Below are 18474 nucleotides of genomic sequence, written 5' to 3' on the forward strand. Positions count from 1 at the left end.
TAGCTTGTGTGTGTTATCATTTCCTAATGCCTTTATCAGCACGTTAATGAGCTGTTAATGAGCATCAAAAGTTTTGTGTGAGTCTTGGCTGGCTTCCCAGCCAAAACACACCAGTCCGTCGCATCCCCTTTTGGTGGGGGGAACAGCCCCCCTTTTCAAACCGCGACAATACGGAAAATACTGAAAAAAATAATTACCTCCTCAAGTCGTCTTTCAGTTCCTAGTGCTAAAAGGTTGTTGTATTCTCTTTCAAGGATCTGCCGTGCCTAGAGATAGAAAAGTAAAAAATTAAAATGGTTGAAGATGAATAAAGGCAATAATGGGTACAGATTAACCAGAAGTAGCATGAGCAAACTTGCCTGGGTGTTTTGTGTTGGAATCTGTAATAATAAAGCTAAACTGCTGTAATCAAAGTTTTCATCCAGTGCTATAAGTGAACCATGTACACCACTTTCTAGAATGTTATTTGCATATTCTCGGAGGCCAATAGCTTGTATCCAGCGTATGACTCGATCATTGCTCCATACCAGCACATCTGTAAGGACATAACACCAGTTCAGTCTCCTGATACCAAATAACTTCCAAGCCGTATGGGTACATGCACTGTGGATGTCACACTGCTTTACTTCTTAAATGAGAAGTGCCAGCAAACTATTCATATAGCTTTAATATCTCCTATTCAAAACCCTGTGTAATTTTAGCTACCTTCAAATTAATTTTTTATTCTAAATAATGTTTCCAAAGGAGACAGGTGCCTCTAGAGGGCATCTCCAGAATGTAATTCCTCCCACCTCCTATAGATACCCGTTTTGATTCTTAGGCAAGATTTTACAATTTAACAGTGCAAGGGCACAGAGGAAATATCTGTTCCTTAAGGCTTCACTTGAGAGTTTTGTATTAAACATTTTAAGAGTCAGGTCAGCACCTACCGTTTTATAACATGCCATAAACCAAACGATGAGTTCACAATTTTAGAGACTAAAATTATTTTTAGTTCAGAAAGCTGGTTGAGCTGTTAAGGTCCATGCCAATTATAAAGCTAAGGCAACAACGTGAGCTAGAGAACTGTTTTTGAGGATTTGGCTATTATAAAAGAAGTATCCTACCCTGCCTGTAAGATTTAAATAAAGTTATTTATATTGACCGTTATGCTTATGAGTGGGAAATGTGTTTGTGTTACTAAGCAATGAGGCTTTTTCCTGAACACTGAGAAGTTTAGCTGGTGTATCTGTTCTGGGAGCAGGCATTTGCCATTACCTGACCAAGAGCATCCTAGACTTTGGGGTCAGGAAACACAGCGGGGCAGCCAGGAATCTTTGAGACAAAATCTCACCTGTGACCGTGTCTAACTGACTGGTGCACAATAGGGTGAAGGAGGCTGTGGGTTATTACCCTTGTTCTAGCTGTGACTAGGATTGAATCAACACCAGAATTTGAGACAAGTACCCAATTTCACCACGTCAGTCTCCTGCTATACCGCTCGGGCTGACTGACGTCGATAACCTCCATTCCCAAAGCAAAGTCTTTGCATGCCATCACCTGCCTTGAGTAAATGCACGCTTTCACTGTAGCCAGTCCCCCTTCTAATTCCCTTTTTTTTTCTTTCATGCTCTTCCAATCAGCATTGTGCTTGAGAATTGTTAACTGTTGTGTTTGCTGGGGCTGGAAATGCTTAAAGGGATAAAAGGATTCACTTCTGATAATGGAAAAAACTCTAACAATCCTGTTTGTTACATATAAAAAGAATCAGGCAGTGAGCCTGCAACTGCCCCAGAGCTTTCCACAGAAAAAAAATAAAATCAGCTGTTAAATCTTATAATAACACCAGTTCTGTCAGGAGCTATTCTTAATATACCAACAGCTTCAGTAGTCACCCCTCCAAGCAATATTTTCTGTGATACACACGTTGAAGAAACAAACCAAAGGCAAAATTTTTCACAAGCAGGGTCCTGAGTTAGGGTCCTGAGTGCTCCCATTTCCCAGTGTTGACCCCGGCACATCCCACTGAGCTGCAGGCTATTTGGCCCTCTGCTTCTGAGACTGAAAGAGGCTCGGGTAAGATCTGACCCCAAAATCCAATTTAGTGAAATGTATGTATCGAATCACCATTCAGAATTACAGCCCCAATTTAGCAAAGTACTTAACTGTGCCTGGTTCAAGGAGATATTTTATGTTCGGAAGACAGATGGACATATGTTAGTTTTACTTAGAGCACGTGCTTAAATGCTTTGCTAAAATGGCATGACAAGGGGTTAATAGTGCCAAGCTTCAAAAGAAGAAACATTCCCAGTATTCATTCCCAGGAACTATCACCTTTTATTTCATGCTGACTCATTTCTCTTCGCTTTTCCAGTTCTTTTCTATCATAATTCAACCTCTTTAAACACATGATTCCATATTGCAAGCTTGTTCTGTTATTTAAAGAGAAACATTTACAGAGTTAATAAAGATAATTTTTGAAGATGGTTACATATGTAGGATGTATTTCCTGGATTTCACATGAGGTGTTTCATGGTGCCCATGTAGCAAATCTTGAGGACAGAGGGAAGAGCAAAACCATTAAAAAAACTCCACAGACTTCAAAAATGAAATGGAAAAAACCAAAATAAGTATGTTTGAGTAAATGTTGTAGAATAAGAAACCTAAAACATTAAAAGTTGTATTCAGAAAAGGTCAGCCCTTCCGAGCTGTGAAATGTTTTGTCAAACCAGGCCTCAAAAAAGTGACAAATCAGACAGTACATTTAAAAAAAATCCACTTCTTGTCACATAAACATCATTCTCCCTAAAGTCTAAATGCCTTTATTTCCATATTTCCAATTTAGCTTCCTAGCTATATCCCTAGATAACCCAAACGACTGTCAATTTGCTTGTACTGCTAGCGGCTTTTATATGCTACACACAATAGCTTTTCATTATTATGAGATCTCAGGGCTTCAGCTTTTAGTCTACCACTTTCTGATACTTCAAACCACTTAATAAATCATCACTGTTTCTGTATTCAGGATTTTATTGATATATTAATGGTTCCCCACTCATTATGAAATTTATCTGTACCAATGTCTTAGTTTTGAGAGACATAATTGAAAAGCTGTTGCTATTATTAAAGGAATCTCTCTCAATTCAGATTTCTGACTTCACTCACTTTTTTCTGTGTGGTTTTCCACATCAGAGCAATAGAAAATAAGTGGGTTTATTCCATGTAGCACTGAGCACTACATCAGACACGTAAACACATTTATAGCTGTAGTCTTTATGCCAACCTACCGATGAAAGCTATCCACCATTTTTAAGTGCACACGCAGATCTTTCTTTGTCAGATGATCTAACATCCTCGCATCTACAAGGCATTCCATAAAATAACTTCGGTATTGAGGTAAGCCCAGGCTGGGGAGCCATTCGTTACCTATCCATTCATGGTTCATATCACCATAAGCCAGGGTCTACAAGGGGAAACAAAGGGAGAGGGGGAATAAATTCTTGAGTTTGTCCAAGGTCGCACCACAGACTGAAGACAGGATATCTGTTATGCTCTTTTTTCGTGAGACTTCCTAGCTTAGAAATCCAGTCTAAAAAAAAAAACAACTGTTGCTACATTGTGTTGACATTGGAAGTGGAAGCCTCTGTGAGTTATTTGTTACTGATTGCAGTTCTGCCTGTTGCAGCTTGTTTTCCATCTTTGTAAATTTTAAGCATTAATTTTTGTAATAAATTGTAGTTTCAATCATGAGTTTTAAAATGCAAGCAAACATTACACTATCACAATGTGTTTGTTTCATAATCTTACTTGCTCTCAGTTGACCTTCTGGAATATTTATGCTAGGCAAACCCTACATTGAACTTGGTAATACAAACATGGCTCCATGGAATCAACTAAAGTTTGCGTCACTGTTTAGTGGGGACTAGGATTTTCTAAACAGGATCTAGTGACTCTTCATGGTTACACACCTATAGTCTTCTTGAGACTAAAAGTTAATTTCAGTTGTTTGTCAGCCAAGCTTATGTTCACTATCAGTCTTCACCATCAGTCAGCACAGGTGACCAGATACATTCTATTAATGAAGTATTTTCAGCTGTGAAAAGCTTAAACCTAAGTGCATCATTTACAGAGCTCAGTAAATTAATTATTTAAGATAGGAGCAAGCCACATTCCTCCTAGAAGCATTCAAGCATAAAGCTACTTAGTCGTTCAGCTGAAATTTCAGTAGGGTGAGGAAGAAAGTGTATGAAAAACTCACATGCGTGTTGAGATATTGTTATATGGGTTGCACAGTTCAGATACAAGAATTAGATTTTGTATCTCGCAATTGTCAAATACTATGTACTACTAAAACTTCACAGAAAAGAGAATTCATAAACGGCAAGATCAACACCTCCTCTCTTGGCTCATGCTTAGCTTTGAGCATCACTTTCAATCCTATCTTTTTGGTTTTTAGTGTCTCCTGTCACTATAGACAAAAGGATAATGCAGTGCGAGGTGGATATATCTCTCATTCTTGTGAGATTTTGAAGAGAAAAGGAATGCTGTAAGTAAAGACAGTAAGATTGTGTAAGAGCATGCATATATTAGAGAGAAAAAAGTGGAAAAATGTAAGTAATTGATAGTCTAACTGAAGTGAAAAATTTTGTTCCTAATTATGCCAGACTGTTTGTAGACTGATATTTGGGTTTGATTTATACAATTGTTCTAAAAAAAATCTGATTTAATTTTAGAAATCTTATATCTCAAACTCTTGACATATTTCATTACCCTGTTCTCAGAAAAGAGGAAAATAGTTTTTCTAGATTTAGCTGGGAGGTAGAAGGTGTCACTGGAATGTAGCCATTTATTTTAAGAAAAATATTTACAGCGTATGTCTTTCTTTGTGCTTTACCTAGCAAGCCTGTCCAGAGAATATTTTCTTTGTATAAGAACTCTAAAATGTGTAAATCATAATTCAATCATTGAGATACTGTCACAATACTATACTCCTCTATGCCTAATGATACATGTTAATTACATTATTTTTGGTTTTCTGTTAAAAAAAATCATGTGAAAAGGTCATACCTGAGCCCAGCTGCCTTCTTCAGACTCCTTCTATGTTATAAGCAGGGTGTAATTAGTAAAGCAGGTAAAAAGACAATAAAAATGAGTTATAAAAATGTGGTTTTCATGTGTATGTTTATCTTAGTAGAAATGAAAACGTACATGTAAAATGTGCCGTAAAGTAACTTCAGTCAGTGGCAATGCCCTGGGCTAAACTACTTTAAAAATTACAAGACCAAAGCAGTAAAATCTTAACAGAGCAAATCTAGTGAAGTTTTCAAGACTATATAAAGTCAATATAGCTTGGTGAAACTTTACAGCATTATCTTATACTTTTTTCATGGTTTCACAATCAAAACACAACCATTTACTTACAAAATTGGGCATTAAAGATGCCAATTTTTGTTTCTAGTTAGATTTTGCAACATTTAAAACAAAAAGCTGCCCTGTGAATGTATTTTAAAGGTCAAGTTTTATATAATATTTTTTAGAGCAAAACTATATTTTTCTGGCTGGCCAGTTAAACAGGATCAACTCTAATTCAGGTCAGTTGAGTTTTGTTATATTTGTATTTTTATCTTTACCAACAATAATAAAATTGAAAATGAGCTCAATTGCAAAAAAAAGAAATATATATATATTGAGAATCTGCTTCATGAATGTTCCTAAGAAAACTTAAAATAGAAGAGAAAGCATACATTTCTAAGAAATAAGTCTTTATTGCATAAAAATTTAGCTTCAGGACCTCCCCCACCATTTATGGATTGGGCTCACTATAAAGTTTTCCAAACTGAAGACAGGTTTTTCAGACACCTCACTGTAGGTATGCATCGTGTTTTATAAGCCCTGTTACGGAGTTGTCATGATGTAATGCTAAAAGCAAAACCTAAAGTAACGTATGTTCCAAGTAAAAGAAAAAAAGTCAGAACTGTTGGTTAAAATCTACTAATACGCATTCATGTGCACCCAAAGCAGGGAGAGGTTTGTCAAAAATCAATAAATCAATGACACCTTCCAGGCACCCTAAAGCAAAGAATATGAATACACAGGTACGGACAGGAAAGACTCAGCATGAATGAGAACACTGAGTTCTGTAACGCACCGTTCTCAAGCCTTGTCTTACTCTATTTCAGCAAATATAAATCTATATTTAGAAGAGGTACGAGAGAATAGAGTACAGGGAAGATATTGCACCTGAAACCACGACAATTTCATTTCACTAAGTGAGGTTTCTCACTGGCAGTGAAATTCTTAAGTACTGTAAAATGCCAATACTGGTTTTATGTTCACACAGTTTTTGCGATTGCAATACAGCTTGTAATTCTTTTCTTGAGAAATGATGTGACTGTTCTTTGAACTCAATTTTGGTACTCCCTGCAACTTCCTAGTAGCATGCTTGGGAAGCATCCTACAGAAGATAAGGTTTTTGTGTTAAAGCAGATACACCCTAGTTCTCTTTCAAGAACTGAAACCATTTTAAGTGGAAATCGAAACACTAACCGTTTTAGCTGGAGCAGCAAGATTTTCCATTTCTTCATGGGTCACCCAAACATTGCCTGAGGGCTATGGACAAGGCCCACAGGAAGGCAGGTGGGATCCATGTTAGGTAAGCAGTGGTAAAGAAGAAAGGCAGCACCACTGTAAGTTAACAGCGTATAGCATCACCATCAGCACAACCACGTTCTTGCCTCTACCGAGCTGCAACTAGAGACAACTTTTAACAGCTTGTTTTGTATCTTCCATTAGAGGATTTTGAACAGACACAACAGAGTATTTCAACTAGAACTGATGGATGAAATCCGGCAGAGCACCAACACAAAGGAAAGAAGAATTAAAGCTGCATTTCACACACAAGTGGCAAATACAACCTTTAGCTCACAGCTCTGTCTGGAGGTAAACTTCAGATCTCAAAGATTTTCCAGCCTAAATATTCTGCACACATCACATGCTCATACTGTAATCTAAATAATGGCTACTTCCCCCACGTTTCTGTAATTCAAAAACGTCAAGAGAATTCACTTGTAAAACTACTGATTTTTTTCCTCATCCTATTGTTTTCAGTCAGATTTATTACTAGGACAATGAGATGAGGCAGGGAGGGGGTGTGGATGTCTGCTGTATTTTCCTTATAGATGATGTAAATTAACTTCTTTCCTGAGAAAGAAGGGAGGCAGAAAGTCTTGGGACTCAAAACCACACATTCTAGGGCAGGGCACCTTTGTGCTGCCAGTTACTCAGAAAGAATTAAAGAAACACAAGGCAAAATTTTTTCCACTGTTTCTAGCTTGAATGTACTGTTCTCTCTCTTCATAAGTGTCAATGGTCTTATGCTTAGAAATATGTTCTTACGCTTTTAAAATAAAAATTAATTTTGTTAAACCATTCAACATCATGTAGAGTCTATACTGCTTTGCTTAGGTGAGATCTATTATGATTCATAGTATTGCCATGGTTATGACACATACCACTGTTCTGAGGGGAGAAAATGTCAGACGGAGAACTGTTATATTTAAAGGAGCTTAGCAAAACAAAGATAAAAGACCAGTCAATAGGAACATTAGAGCCGTGTTGCCCAGTTGCTTATGTAGCTCAGTGGATCTTGTACCCCTCAAAGGTATCCCAGTTGTAATTTCCACCAAAAGATACTCCATTAATTCCATGAAAATAAGAGATTACCCAGTATAAATATTAACTTCATTATTATTATCTGACTATTAGAAGTCTGGGCCGCACTACTTGAATAGTGGTCTTTGTCTTTCACTTCTATGCCATTTTCCCATCTGATCGAGCCTCATGTTTTCCCTTGGTTTTGTTTGGTTTTTTTCTTTTTTTTTTGTTACAATCTCTATTGCCTCTTTCATAGCCATCACCATCAGCCTTTCAGCATGAAACTCCCCCTTTATCTTGTTTCTTTTTCTCCTCACAAGTTTGGCCTGTTTTCCTTCATTTTCTACTAAAACATGCTTTTTTAATCCATAGCATAAACATTCTTACCCTCCCCTAATCTGCTTTCTTGCTCTTTTGGATATATTCCCCTTTCCTTTCAAACTTGTATCTCCATATTTCTTCTTTACTTGCTTCCTACCTATCTGCTCTCTCCCTTCCACACTGAATGCACATGCTCCACTTCTCCCTTCCAGACTCTCCCTTCACACCTCCAATCACTGCTTCCTTTGAAAGCATGAAGAACCTGAAGACAGCTGACTCAGATTAGAAAACGTTTGAAAGGATGCAAATGAGGGGAATGGGAACAAAATTCAAAAGAACTATGTTGCTACATAACCTTTCCACCCTCCTGCCTTGCACCTCCCCCCTCCAAAAAAGAAAAAAAAAAAGGGATAGAAACAACAAAAAAAAGGGAAACAATCTGATTCTATTGGGAGATGATTCAAAGGAAAATGCAGGTAAAAAGACAGAAAAATTACAAATAAGATGCTCAATACTTATCATTTAGATAACATCAAGGTTAATCAAAAGCATGCCTTAAAAAAAAAAAGAGTATCTGCTAAAGGAAAAATGTCAGTGATCAACAATCAAGTGATGAACAGGTCCTTCTAAGTCTTTACAGGATGGTTCCCACTGATTGTGAAGTACAGAGCCACTCTTGTACTACAAAAGTCTTCCTGAAGACTCCTGAAGGTTGAAGTGGGGAAGAAAAAGTTAGCTCAACAGCACTCACTGTTCTGGATGTTGGAGGTGCTGATGGACTTGTCAGTGATACCATCTCCTGGATTGCTAAACGGAGCTTTAAGCGATGAAGAGGATTGCTGATTCCAATTTCTCTTTGAATCTCAGTATCAGATAAAGCAGACATAATAGCTCCGCTCTTCACGTTGGCACGGCAGGCAGCAACGTACCAGGCTGGCATGCCTAGCCAGAGCTGTTGAGAGAAAGGACACATTCATCCAAAGCATTGCTTCATTCCTCCAAAGAAATTAATCATCAGGGCACCTGTCAATCTGAACAAGTATGGTAATACACACAAATGAGTATGAATATCATAGTCTTTCATAAAACAAAGTTGTTTCAGAACCTTTGAAATTGCCATGGCTTCGTGTGAACTCTGTTGCTTTTATTGTAACCATAATTTTAAAGCAAGGGATGCTTTGAATTATTTTCAGAGCTGTGTGCCTCCACCACCTGGGCTACTCCTTTTCCAGGTCCTTAATGAGCAAGCAGTGGTGCAAGTCAGTGTTACCACCCATTTTATAGTCTTATCATATACAGAAAGAATCCAAAAGGAATTGTTATTTTTTTCACTTTTTTTTTGTACTAAAATGGCTTTCTCTCTTTGTTCCATCTTAGTCCCTATGGTGTACTCATAGAGCACAATCTTACACTTCTCAGCTTTTATTTTTTTGGTAGAAATAAACCAAGCACAATTCAGATAACCAACCTAGTGAGGAGTGAGCTTACTGTAAATTTGGGAACAGTCTGGTATGGTGTCACATCCAAGCTAGAAATATTGGTTAGAAGTTGCAGCAAAATATGAGCACAGCTACATCACCTGTGGACTTCATGCTTTTCCTCTCCTTATATTATTGGTCTTACCAGCCTAGGTCAGCAACTGCCCTTTGCTTCACCGCTTAGTCTTTCCTTGTAAGATGTACTCTCCACTCCCAGCAGTCTTTCTTGGCACTTACTGAGTATGAATTCCTCTTGGTTTTCTCAGCTTTCTCATTTTGTGCTGCCTCATGAATATGACTGTGAACGTCTACAGCTCTGCTCCCAAATGAGATAGATAATTCCATTGTAGGGATATATACATGAAGGAAGCTTTTGTTGCAATATGAAATACGTTATGCTATAGCAAAAACTGTGAGAAGGACAAAAACACTGACTGCCATAATCACTGAGATTTTGGGTGTAACACAGTGCAAAAAAAGACAGACCTAGATAGGTGTATCTTGAATTTGCCATCAGAATCGGATTATTTCATTATTTTTATTTTTGCTTTTTATAATGGCTTACTGAAAGAGGATACAAGGTCAAGTAAATGAGTCAAAATATGCCATCAATAAATTCACCAACAAATCTAGAAAGCAGAGAAAAATCAGACTTTTAAAAAATTGATTTCTCACAGTACAGGGAAATACTGTGTGGTTATTAACAAGTCTATACCTTATCTGGTAAATATTTATTTAAAAACTGTTAGATGACTTTTATGTCACAGACAAAACAGACTTGAATGTCAGATTCTGAAAGGGCTCAGTAAAGCTTGAGGAATGACAGCATCATGGTTCAAAAAGCCCTTCCCACTGATTGAGTGAGCCACTACCTTCCATCCAATGCTATTCTGAAGATCAAAAATATGATCTAATTCCAACTAACTGTAATGAAATACACTTTCATGAAAGTAAAAAAAAATGAAAACAAAAATTATGTAGATTACACCCAGCTGCACTTAAACAAAGGGCCATGAGGAAACTATGCATAGCTTTAAAATGTATTCAATATTGCTATTTAATTTTACATTAATTTTTTTCATACATGCACTTAAAAAGCAGAAAAGTGTAAATAGTGGTAGTTAATCACCCTGCTGAAGTAGATTTAAACATTTGGTAAACTAGGTTTTTTGACAAACAGCTGTCTCTATCAGAAATTGCAGTTACAAGAAGACAGTCTCTAAAAAACAGGGCAGAGATATCAAGATCAATATACTTCTCCAGAGCTAGTTATTAAAACCCCCAGTTCTTAAAACATATCTCAACTATGTGTTACATAAAAATGACTGGAATGAGTGCTAAGGCTGAAAAGTTAAGACCTGAAAAGTTTGGAAATGTCACAATTGAGATCATATATACTTCCTTAATCTGGGCCTTTGTCTCCTCTAAGACTAATTTAATTTTTTAGTTGAAGAGTCACATATTATATTTTCCCTAGAAGAGTATGAAATGCACACAGTGTCCATCTGCTGACTGAATGCACTGATGCTCACTGAATAAATACAGTGCTTCTGCCCTCATTTCTTTTTATCATCACTATTCAATTTGCATTTGCAAGTGAATTCAATTTGCATTGAATACTGCAACATGAACGTCCTCATGGGCTTTCCTGTGCTACTCTCATCATGTTTCCCCAGAAGTTCATAGACATCAATTTCTCTTTACAGCCCCTCTGTGAGACAGTGGGAAACACATCTTATTTGGCAGCGAAGAATCAAAGGAAAAAAAGATTAAGGCTTAACTTGTCAGAAATGTCTTCAAATTTCCGATCACCCTGGATGACATCAAGGGCAGATAATTTGCAATATTCAGAAACATACAGACCTTCGTATGTTCACTTTACAAGCAAATCAGCTTTGACAGTAGTATTGAATATTTCTGACTGATACAAATCTAGTTACAGAACTCTCAAAGTAATATGAAAAAGTCAGGTAGTGGTCAAACTGATGAATATTCAATATTAACAGTGGTATTTTGTGGGGGGAGGAAGATACCATCACGTTTTCCAAGGTCACGCCCAAACCCTTGAACTTCCTTTCTGCAGTTTTCATCTAATCTTTTGCATTAGATACTTTCAGGGATTCCAGTATGAAGCAGACAGCCTGTGGTTGTTAGCTGCTTTCATTTCTTGTCCTTCATTTATTTCCTGAACATATTCCTATAAAATCTTTGGAGAGGGACCTATTTTTTTAATTAAAGTGAGAAACTCCACAAATTCTATCTGGTGATCAATGGATGATACCCACAGCAGACACAAGAATAAGTATAGAAAAGGAATAGACACCTGTTCCTCAAACCAACAAAGAGCTTGTATCTCCACTGAAGTGAGACAGTCTTGGCATGTAAAAATGACTGTGTCTTTGTACAAGAACATCCTTACTTTCTGCCTTCTCCTCCCCTTGGCATCTGGGCAAGTATTTTTTTAATCGTTTCATCACCTAAAATATTAATCAATTTTTTTGTCAAAATCAATGGACATTATTTGAAGAATGTTTCTCTGGATGGGTTCCAAAATCCATTCATTTAGGCTCTCCAAATAAAGGAGAGCTCGCTGTAGATTGCATTTGAGAGGTGAAGGCCCTGCCTGTCAAATCAGAGAGACTTCAACCTGGATCTCCCACATCCTGGGCGAAACTGCTGTGAGAAACACCTCTTTTTCCTGTTCTGAGCAATAAATAGGTAAATCAGACCTTTCCCATTACATTTTAAAAAGACAGAAAATTATAATTTTTTAAAAATTATTAAAAATTCTGAAGATGTAGATTCTGTGTTAACCCTCAAAAAAAAAATTATGATGTCTAATTTTTGTTTTCCCCTAAGCACATCATCCTATATAAACTCTGTGGAGCTCCTAGATATTTAGAGACAGAAGTGATAAGATTTCAAAAATTTGGGGTTTGAGTGCATTTGGTAAGCCTTTTTTTCCTGTCTGTAATCCTGTCTTACGTTTTTTTTCAGCTCTGGTCTCTGATTTACACCATCTAGTGTCAAAATCTGCTTAGCGCTCATGGCATGGTGCACAGGAGAGAGAGGAGGAGACATCAGCAATCTCTTTTAGCATTTGTTAAGGATGAGCACACAGAAGCAGTCTACAATTCCAAGATATGGCCAACACTTACCTCCAGCCAGGCAACAACCGTTGGCCCATCCCACTGTGCAAAAGGCAAACCCTTCCTCCGGGCTTCTTCTAGAAGTTCATGTCTAAAAATGGATCAAAACTGTTAAATACGTCCCTCTGTGTAGGGACAATATTGATGCAACTATGACTTTTTGCTAAGGGGAACAACAGTGAAGCCAGATGACGAGCATAGAAAAGGCATAGAAAAGACCAGTGAACGATACAACTCTTTCCCCTTCTTGAACATATTCCTCAATCTATTCCTAACTCTTCTTCTTTTTTTTTCTTGGTGCATTTTGACATCCCTTTAAACATCTAACATGTAAAAGCCAAGGTTTCTGTCTGTTCTTAGCCAAAGCAACAGAGAATTGGGATATCTTGTGTAAAACGATCACACATACAATAGAAGACATTAGTGAAGAGAGAAAACTGAAGGATTCTTCCTGAGACTAGCTTAGCTCTGGCCTGGTAAGGACCCAGAAAGACACAAAATTGTCACCCTCTAGACCTGAGCTAAGAATGGACATAATGCACATGGGTCTGGGGCATCTCTGTGTTTGAAACCTGAAACTCTGCTGTACCATCCACGCACAATCCATGGGTCTCTGGAGTACAGCTATTCTGCATCTTAAAGAAGCCATCTGTGGCTAATTAAGAGTCGGCGGTATTTTAACAGGTCCATGTCTATTTTTTTTCAATTATTGTTTATATACAAAAGAAGTCTATATGGTTTACTAATTTATACATTTTTATAATTATAGAATTGATGTGGTTTCCCAATTTTATACGTATAGATAGACAGATTTCTGTTGAGTTGACCACACACCAATCCAACTCCTGCATCTGCAGATTCTCTGGACCGCAATGAGTGTGCATATAAAATGTATTTCCCAAAGCTTAAAATATACTTTTAGCACAGCGGTATTAGATAGTTGGTAATGTTATGTATAGGCCAGTCACATATAGGCTAGACTATCAGGAAAATCCTCTATATTAAACACTTTCAACCATTTGAGCAGACATTTTTATTCCTGCAGCAGAAATAAAGAACCCACTGTGGTGGTGCCATAGAAAAAGCAGTCCTTCAAAAGTCTTTTTTTCTGGTATTTAACAACATATTTTCAGCTGCCTCCTACTGAGTGAAACACAAAAGAATGCTCTCAGCAGCAAGCTGTAGTGAAAAACAAGTTAGACAGGAACTATGTAATGTAGGACTAAAATTTGCTTACATTCCCACATAACAGGGAAATCTTGGAATTATAGCTTCAGTTTTGCTCTGTTCTCCTTTATTACTACAGCCTTTGTGGTTCAGTTACCCCTTGGCAATTCTTCACTGCCTTAGCAACCTTTCAAATATGTGTACTACAAAATCACAGCACATAAAAGTGATGGGGTGATCTTACTTGTAAGAAGTACTCCATTTGGGGTATTTTGCACTGCCAAGGGTCCAGACTGAGAGAATTGGGCATTAGTAGAAAATAGAACTCAAATATGAAAATTTGCATATGTGTTTAAATCCCTGGCTCTGACCAGTGATAGAAAACCAGCTGTTTTACCTTCAATGTTTATGCTGTCGTAACGTGTAATATTACAAATACTTGAGAGTATTACTGAAGTTTATCTCGCTTCTCCTCCCACACCTCTTTTTCAGCAGAACTTATCCTTTGTCACCCATATGTCCCAAGACAATGTAGAACTATCCTTGCTTTCTATGAAAGCATAATCCTCAGTAAAAAGAGAAGTTGCTCTCTGGGTACAAAATCACCATGTTACCTCCAGCAGCTGATGGAGGTGCAGGAATCTCATCTTGCCAGGGAGAAAAACAGTAAAGGCCAGTTGAGACGTACACACTGGGCTCATTAGGAAAGCAGAATTCAGGCATGGCCAGATGAGGCCAGCCCCCAGCTATATGTAGATGAGGTATGTGGGTTGCAGCCTTTCCTTGGAGCTGTTTCTGCAGGGTGCCTGCAAAGTTACAGCAATGCTGTCCCTCCCTCGGGTTCCACTACGGGGCTGCAAGGCTTGTGCTGTCACCATGGCTGCAGGCTGGTATGGTTTGTCCTTAGGGAGAGCCAAGTTTTCAGAGATGACCCTTTCTCACCTGCCTTCCTCACCCGGCCGGTTTTGGTGTCCCATGGCAGAGCATGGACCCTGCAAAACCCTGTGCAACTTACCCCTTACCCAAAGCCAATCGAAGCCCAGAAAACAGCCCTTTCAGCTGCTGCAAGTTCCATGGAGGCACCATCCTTGGAGGAACCTGATCTCAAATTTTTCTTGATCTGGGGTATTATCTTCACCCATACCAGCTGAAAGAGCAGGGTTGGCTATCACAGTAAGTAAAAAAAGATTATGGCTTTGAGGGCCACTGGCCTTCCTTGCTTGTGTTAGCCTCTTGCTCCAAGAGGAGAGAAGCAGCATGTGGTCTACAAGGAGATGGGGTTCAGGAAGAACTTTTGGCCTCTTGCTTTGATTTAGTTTTAAATCCCTGTGTGGCCTAAGGAACTGAGAGGCCTGCAGAAGGGGCACTGGAACTTAAAGTTCTCACTTGCATGGAAAACTTGCTTCCATTATGCAGGAATTAAAAAGCAAATATTTCTAGGGACTCTGCAACATTTGGCCTGAGGCTTGGTGTGGAGGATTAGCACTATTTCAGTGCTTCTCAAACAAACGCTCTCTTCCAGAGTAGGAAAGCACTTCTTTTTACTTCAGAGGCAGTCCATCTCAGAGAGCTAAAGGAAAATATAGTTGTGGTTATTGGTTTTGGCTGAAAAAAAGGTGGCCAAGACAGAAACGGGCTGCCCTATATATACGGTGTAGACAAACCCTACAGTCTGATAAACATAATCCAAAGGGTCTTGGCGTGTCGAAAGAAAGTGTTTTGGTTTTAAAGTATTTTTAGTATAAAGATAAAATCCTTTACTTGGACATGCACAGAGAATACAGCCACCATAGAGCCTGTGCCTCGCTTACTGATGTGAAATACTGAAAGGATTTTTATAATATTTCTTTCCCTTAAAAAGAATAATATGCTTCAGAACTTGTATTTCCTGGCCTCATATATTTCATTTAAATACCTTTCCAATATTAAAGTTTAAGTTATATTTTACATTTTGAACACTCTTCGACTACTTTTTAATGAACACTAGGAGATCTGCGGAACCTGAACCTTCAATTTCTAAACCAGAACTAAACGCAGGTTTTCTATTTTTTCACTGAGAGAGATATTCTTTAACTGATAGTCAAAAAACTCTGGTTTGGTTTTTTTTTTTTTATAGGAATGAGCCGTATAGAAGAAAACCTCCACCTTTCAAAATAAGTTAAAAGTGTAATGTGAGAAAAAACATGTATCATTTTGATCAATAGTGCAAATTATCAGAAAAAATAATCCAGCGATCTGCCTATTTTGGAACATAATCTGAATATTTTAGAACAGCCTGAATGTACTATTGTCCTTCTGGGATAGTCACTGGCTTCCTGAACACAGAAGGTCCGCAAAGCCAAAAATTGTTGACTGCAGTTCTATTTTCCTTACAAAAACGTACAACTGATCACAGGAGGAAGAAGATATAAACACCCTAAAGCCCGTCACTCCCTCTTCCTTTCATTATAAAGACAGGGTTTGAAGATCATGAAGAGCATTATACAGTTTCTTTAATTTGGAAGATCCTTTGCAGGGGAACATGGGGACTTTCTCCTCTTAACACTGTGTCAGAAGACTGCTGCATGTTACAGTGCGTCCGCTTTGTATTGGTAAGGAGGTAGGGAATTAAAATGTAATTATTTCCATGCTCATTTAGTTTTTCGGCCACGTATGAAAACAAGCTGATAAGGAAGAATTGACATTAATTAGGCATTACTATAGACGCTTATATTTTGCACATTAGGATTTAAACCACTTACTGACACTGGAATGAATTTCAAATTAAAGCTATATTTTTAAAGGTAACATTATTTCTGTTCACGAATAAAATCCTCTTCTTGGAGATATTATGGGAGTAACTGCAATATGCTGTTGGAAATATATCATTACCCTGAGCCTTTTGCAAAGTCAAGAAATTTCATGAACATCAATTGTTTAGCATTCATAAAAATTAGAGATATGCTTGCGTTTGTCTGTTTTGGAGCGAGTGCCCCAAAGTAGGCTGTCTTCCCTTTCTTTTCAGTTAAAGGAAAAAATCACATCATGTCAAGTTGTGTTGTGGAGTTGTGTGTCAGAGAAGCAGGGTTGCCTCCCCAGCACTGACTTCTGATGTTTAATCCTCTCCAAATTGCCTTCCTAAGGATACAGTTACAGTGAGATGTTTTTGTTAGCCACTGTTTTTCAGGTAAAACTGCCCAAATCATCATCAGCCCACTAAGCTGTGAGCTCAACGTCCTTGCGCCACAGGGACTTTGAATGCTCTAGTATCCTTCTGGACAGCAGAGGTACATGGGAGCAACAGGAAGGGGAAATGATAAGAGCAAAACTGTGTTATTATCCTGCACTTTTTCTATTTCATACATATCTTTCCCTTGCACTGGGAAAATTATAGCTCTGTATAAACAGCTCTCACCAACTCATGCATAAAACTCAATGAACTTTATTAAAAATAAGAATGATTTTTAAATAGACTTTGTGTGGGAAGTTAACAAGATCTTGATTTAAAGTATGTCATTCACATCTGATAGATCTAGTAGGGTTCACTTGAAAAGTCCTCAGGGATATTATATTGTGCATATTATAACATCTCTTAGTTAAAAGGTAATCATAAATGTGAGATAAACTGACAAGAAGGCACAGTGAAATCAAGAGCCAATTCGTGTTAGTAAAATACAAGCAGAATTTATTAAAAAATTTTGGCTAAGGGGCAGTTTAGATCCTATGAAATGACCTTTACTCACAGACATTTTCTGAATGACATAACAGATTAAATTCTTTACCTAGCAGACCGTCTGAGTATAGTATTATTATTGACACTATCACGATTATTACTGTCATGAATACTAAAATGTTTAGTTTACAACAGGATATTGTACATGATTGGTTTCTCTAAGAGAAATAGAAATGATTGACCAAACATGCTACATTCGTCTAAGTAATCCTATGATTTCAAATTGAGATTAAACATATCTGACTCTCGAATGCTAACATACATTCAAAGACACCAAAATGCAGGAGAGAGGATTTATTATGAATTAAGCTGGATTTGGATTTTATCTTTTCTATTGTCATCTGCTACATATTTGCGAGAGGCAGCAGTCATTGTGTGACAAAATAAGGTAGTTGAATTTATATAAAATAATATTTATATTCAAAGTCTAATAAAAATGTCGTTACATTTTATCTATGTATTTTCTGTTGGATTATAAATGGTTTTTAAATAGGAAGTAGAAAAAAATTAGAAGAGAATCAGACTTGATATTGCCATATAATGCTGATTAAATTTAATCTGAAAGGATCCATCTGACTTAAAGACTGCAGCAATTAAAAACTGGGTCAGATTCTGTTTCGACTCTTGCACTTAAGTGACCTGGCTTTTAAATAATTTCAAATCCTCATTCTTTCTCCTTTTTGATACTAGATATAATAGTCAGACTGAGAACAATAGGCAAAATTCAATTTCCCTTTTTTATAAAGTGTTTCGTGTCCAGCTGTAAAGGAGTTTTTAGAAACAATATCTGAAATAAATAAATCAAGATGCTACTAATAAAGTTTTAAAATCTATAAATCAGGAAAGTACAACTTTAAATTTAAACAGCATTCCCAATAACACAGATATTAGCAAAGCAGATTTAACGATGCTGTAATTGTTCTCTGTAGGTGTATATTTTAAGTGTAGGCAAACAGGAGGGCAGCATTCTTTTTTCTGAAGACATATATTAAGATACTTGAAGCGTGTTCAGGAA

General features: G+C 37.4%; 1 protein-coding gene across 1 annotated transcript; it reads right to left on the reverse strand.

Moving 5' to 3' along the window:
• Window positions 1-197: 197 nt before the first annotated feature.
• Window positions 198-14833, reverse strand: LOC104491250 (liprin-alpha-2-like; the record flags this gene model as incomplete). The annotated part of the gene is made up of 9 exons (XM_010133636.1): window positions 14763-14833; window positions 12590-12671; window positions 8705-8905; window positions 6526-6588; window positions 5047-5076; window positions 3267-3442; window positions 2314-2411; window positions 360-535; window positions 198-266 (listed from the first exon to the last, which is right to left on the reverse strand). Coding segments are annotated over exons 1-9 (966 nt in total), but the record flags the coding sequence as incomplete, so codon positions are not given.
• Between the last annotated feature and the right edge of the window lie 3641 nt (window positions 14834-18474).

Source organism: Buceros rhinoceros, unplaced genomic scaffold, assembly GCF_000710305.1.
Source record: "Buceros rhinoceros silvestris isolate BGI_N320 unplaced genomic scaffold, ASM71030v1 scaffold5043, whole genome shotgun sequence".
Lineage (NCBI taxonomy): Eukaryota > Metazoa > Chordata > Aves > Bucerotiformes > Bucerotidae > Buceros > Buceros rhinoceros.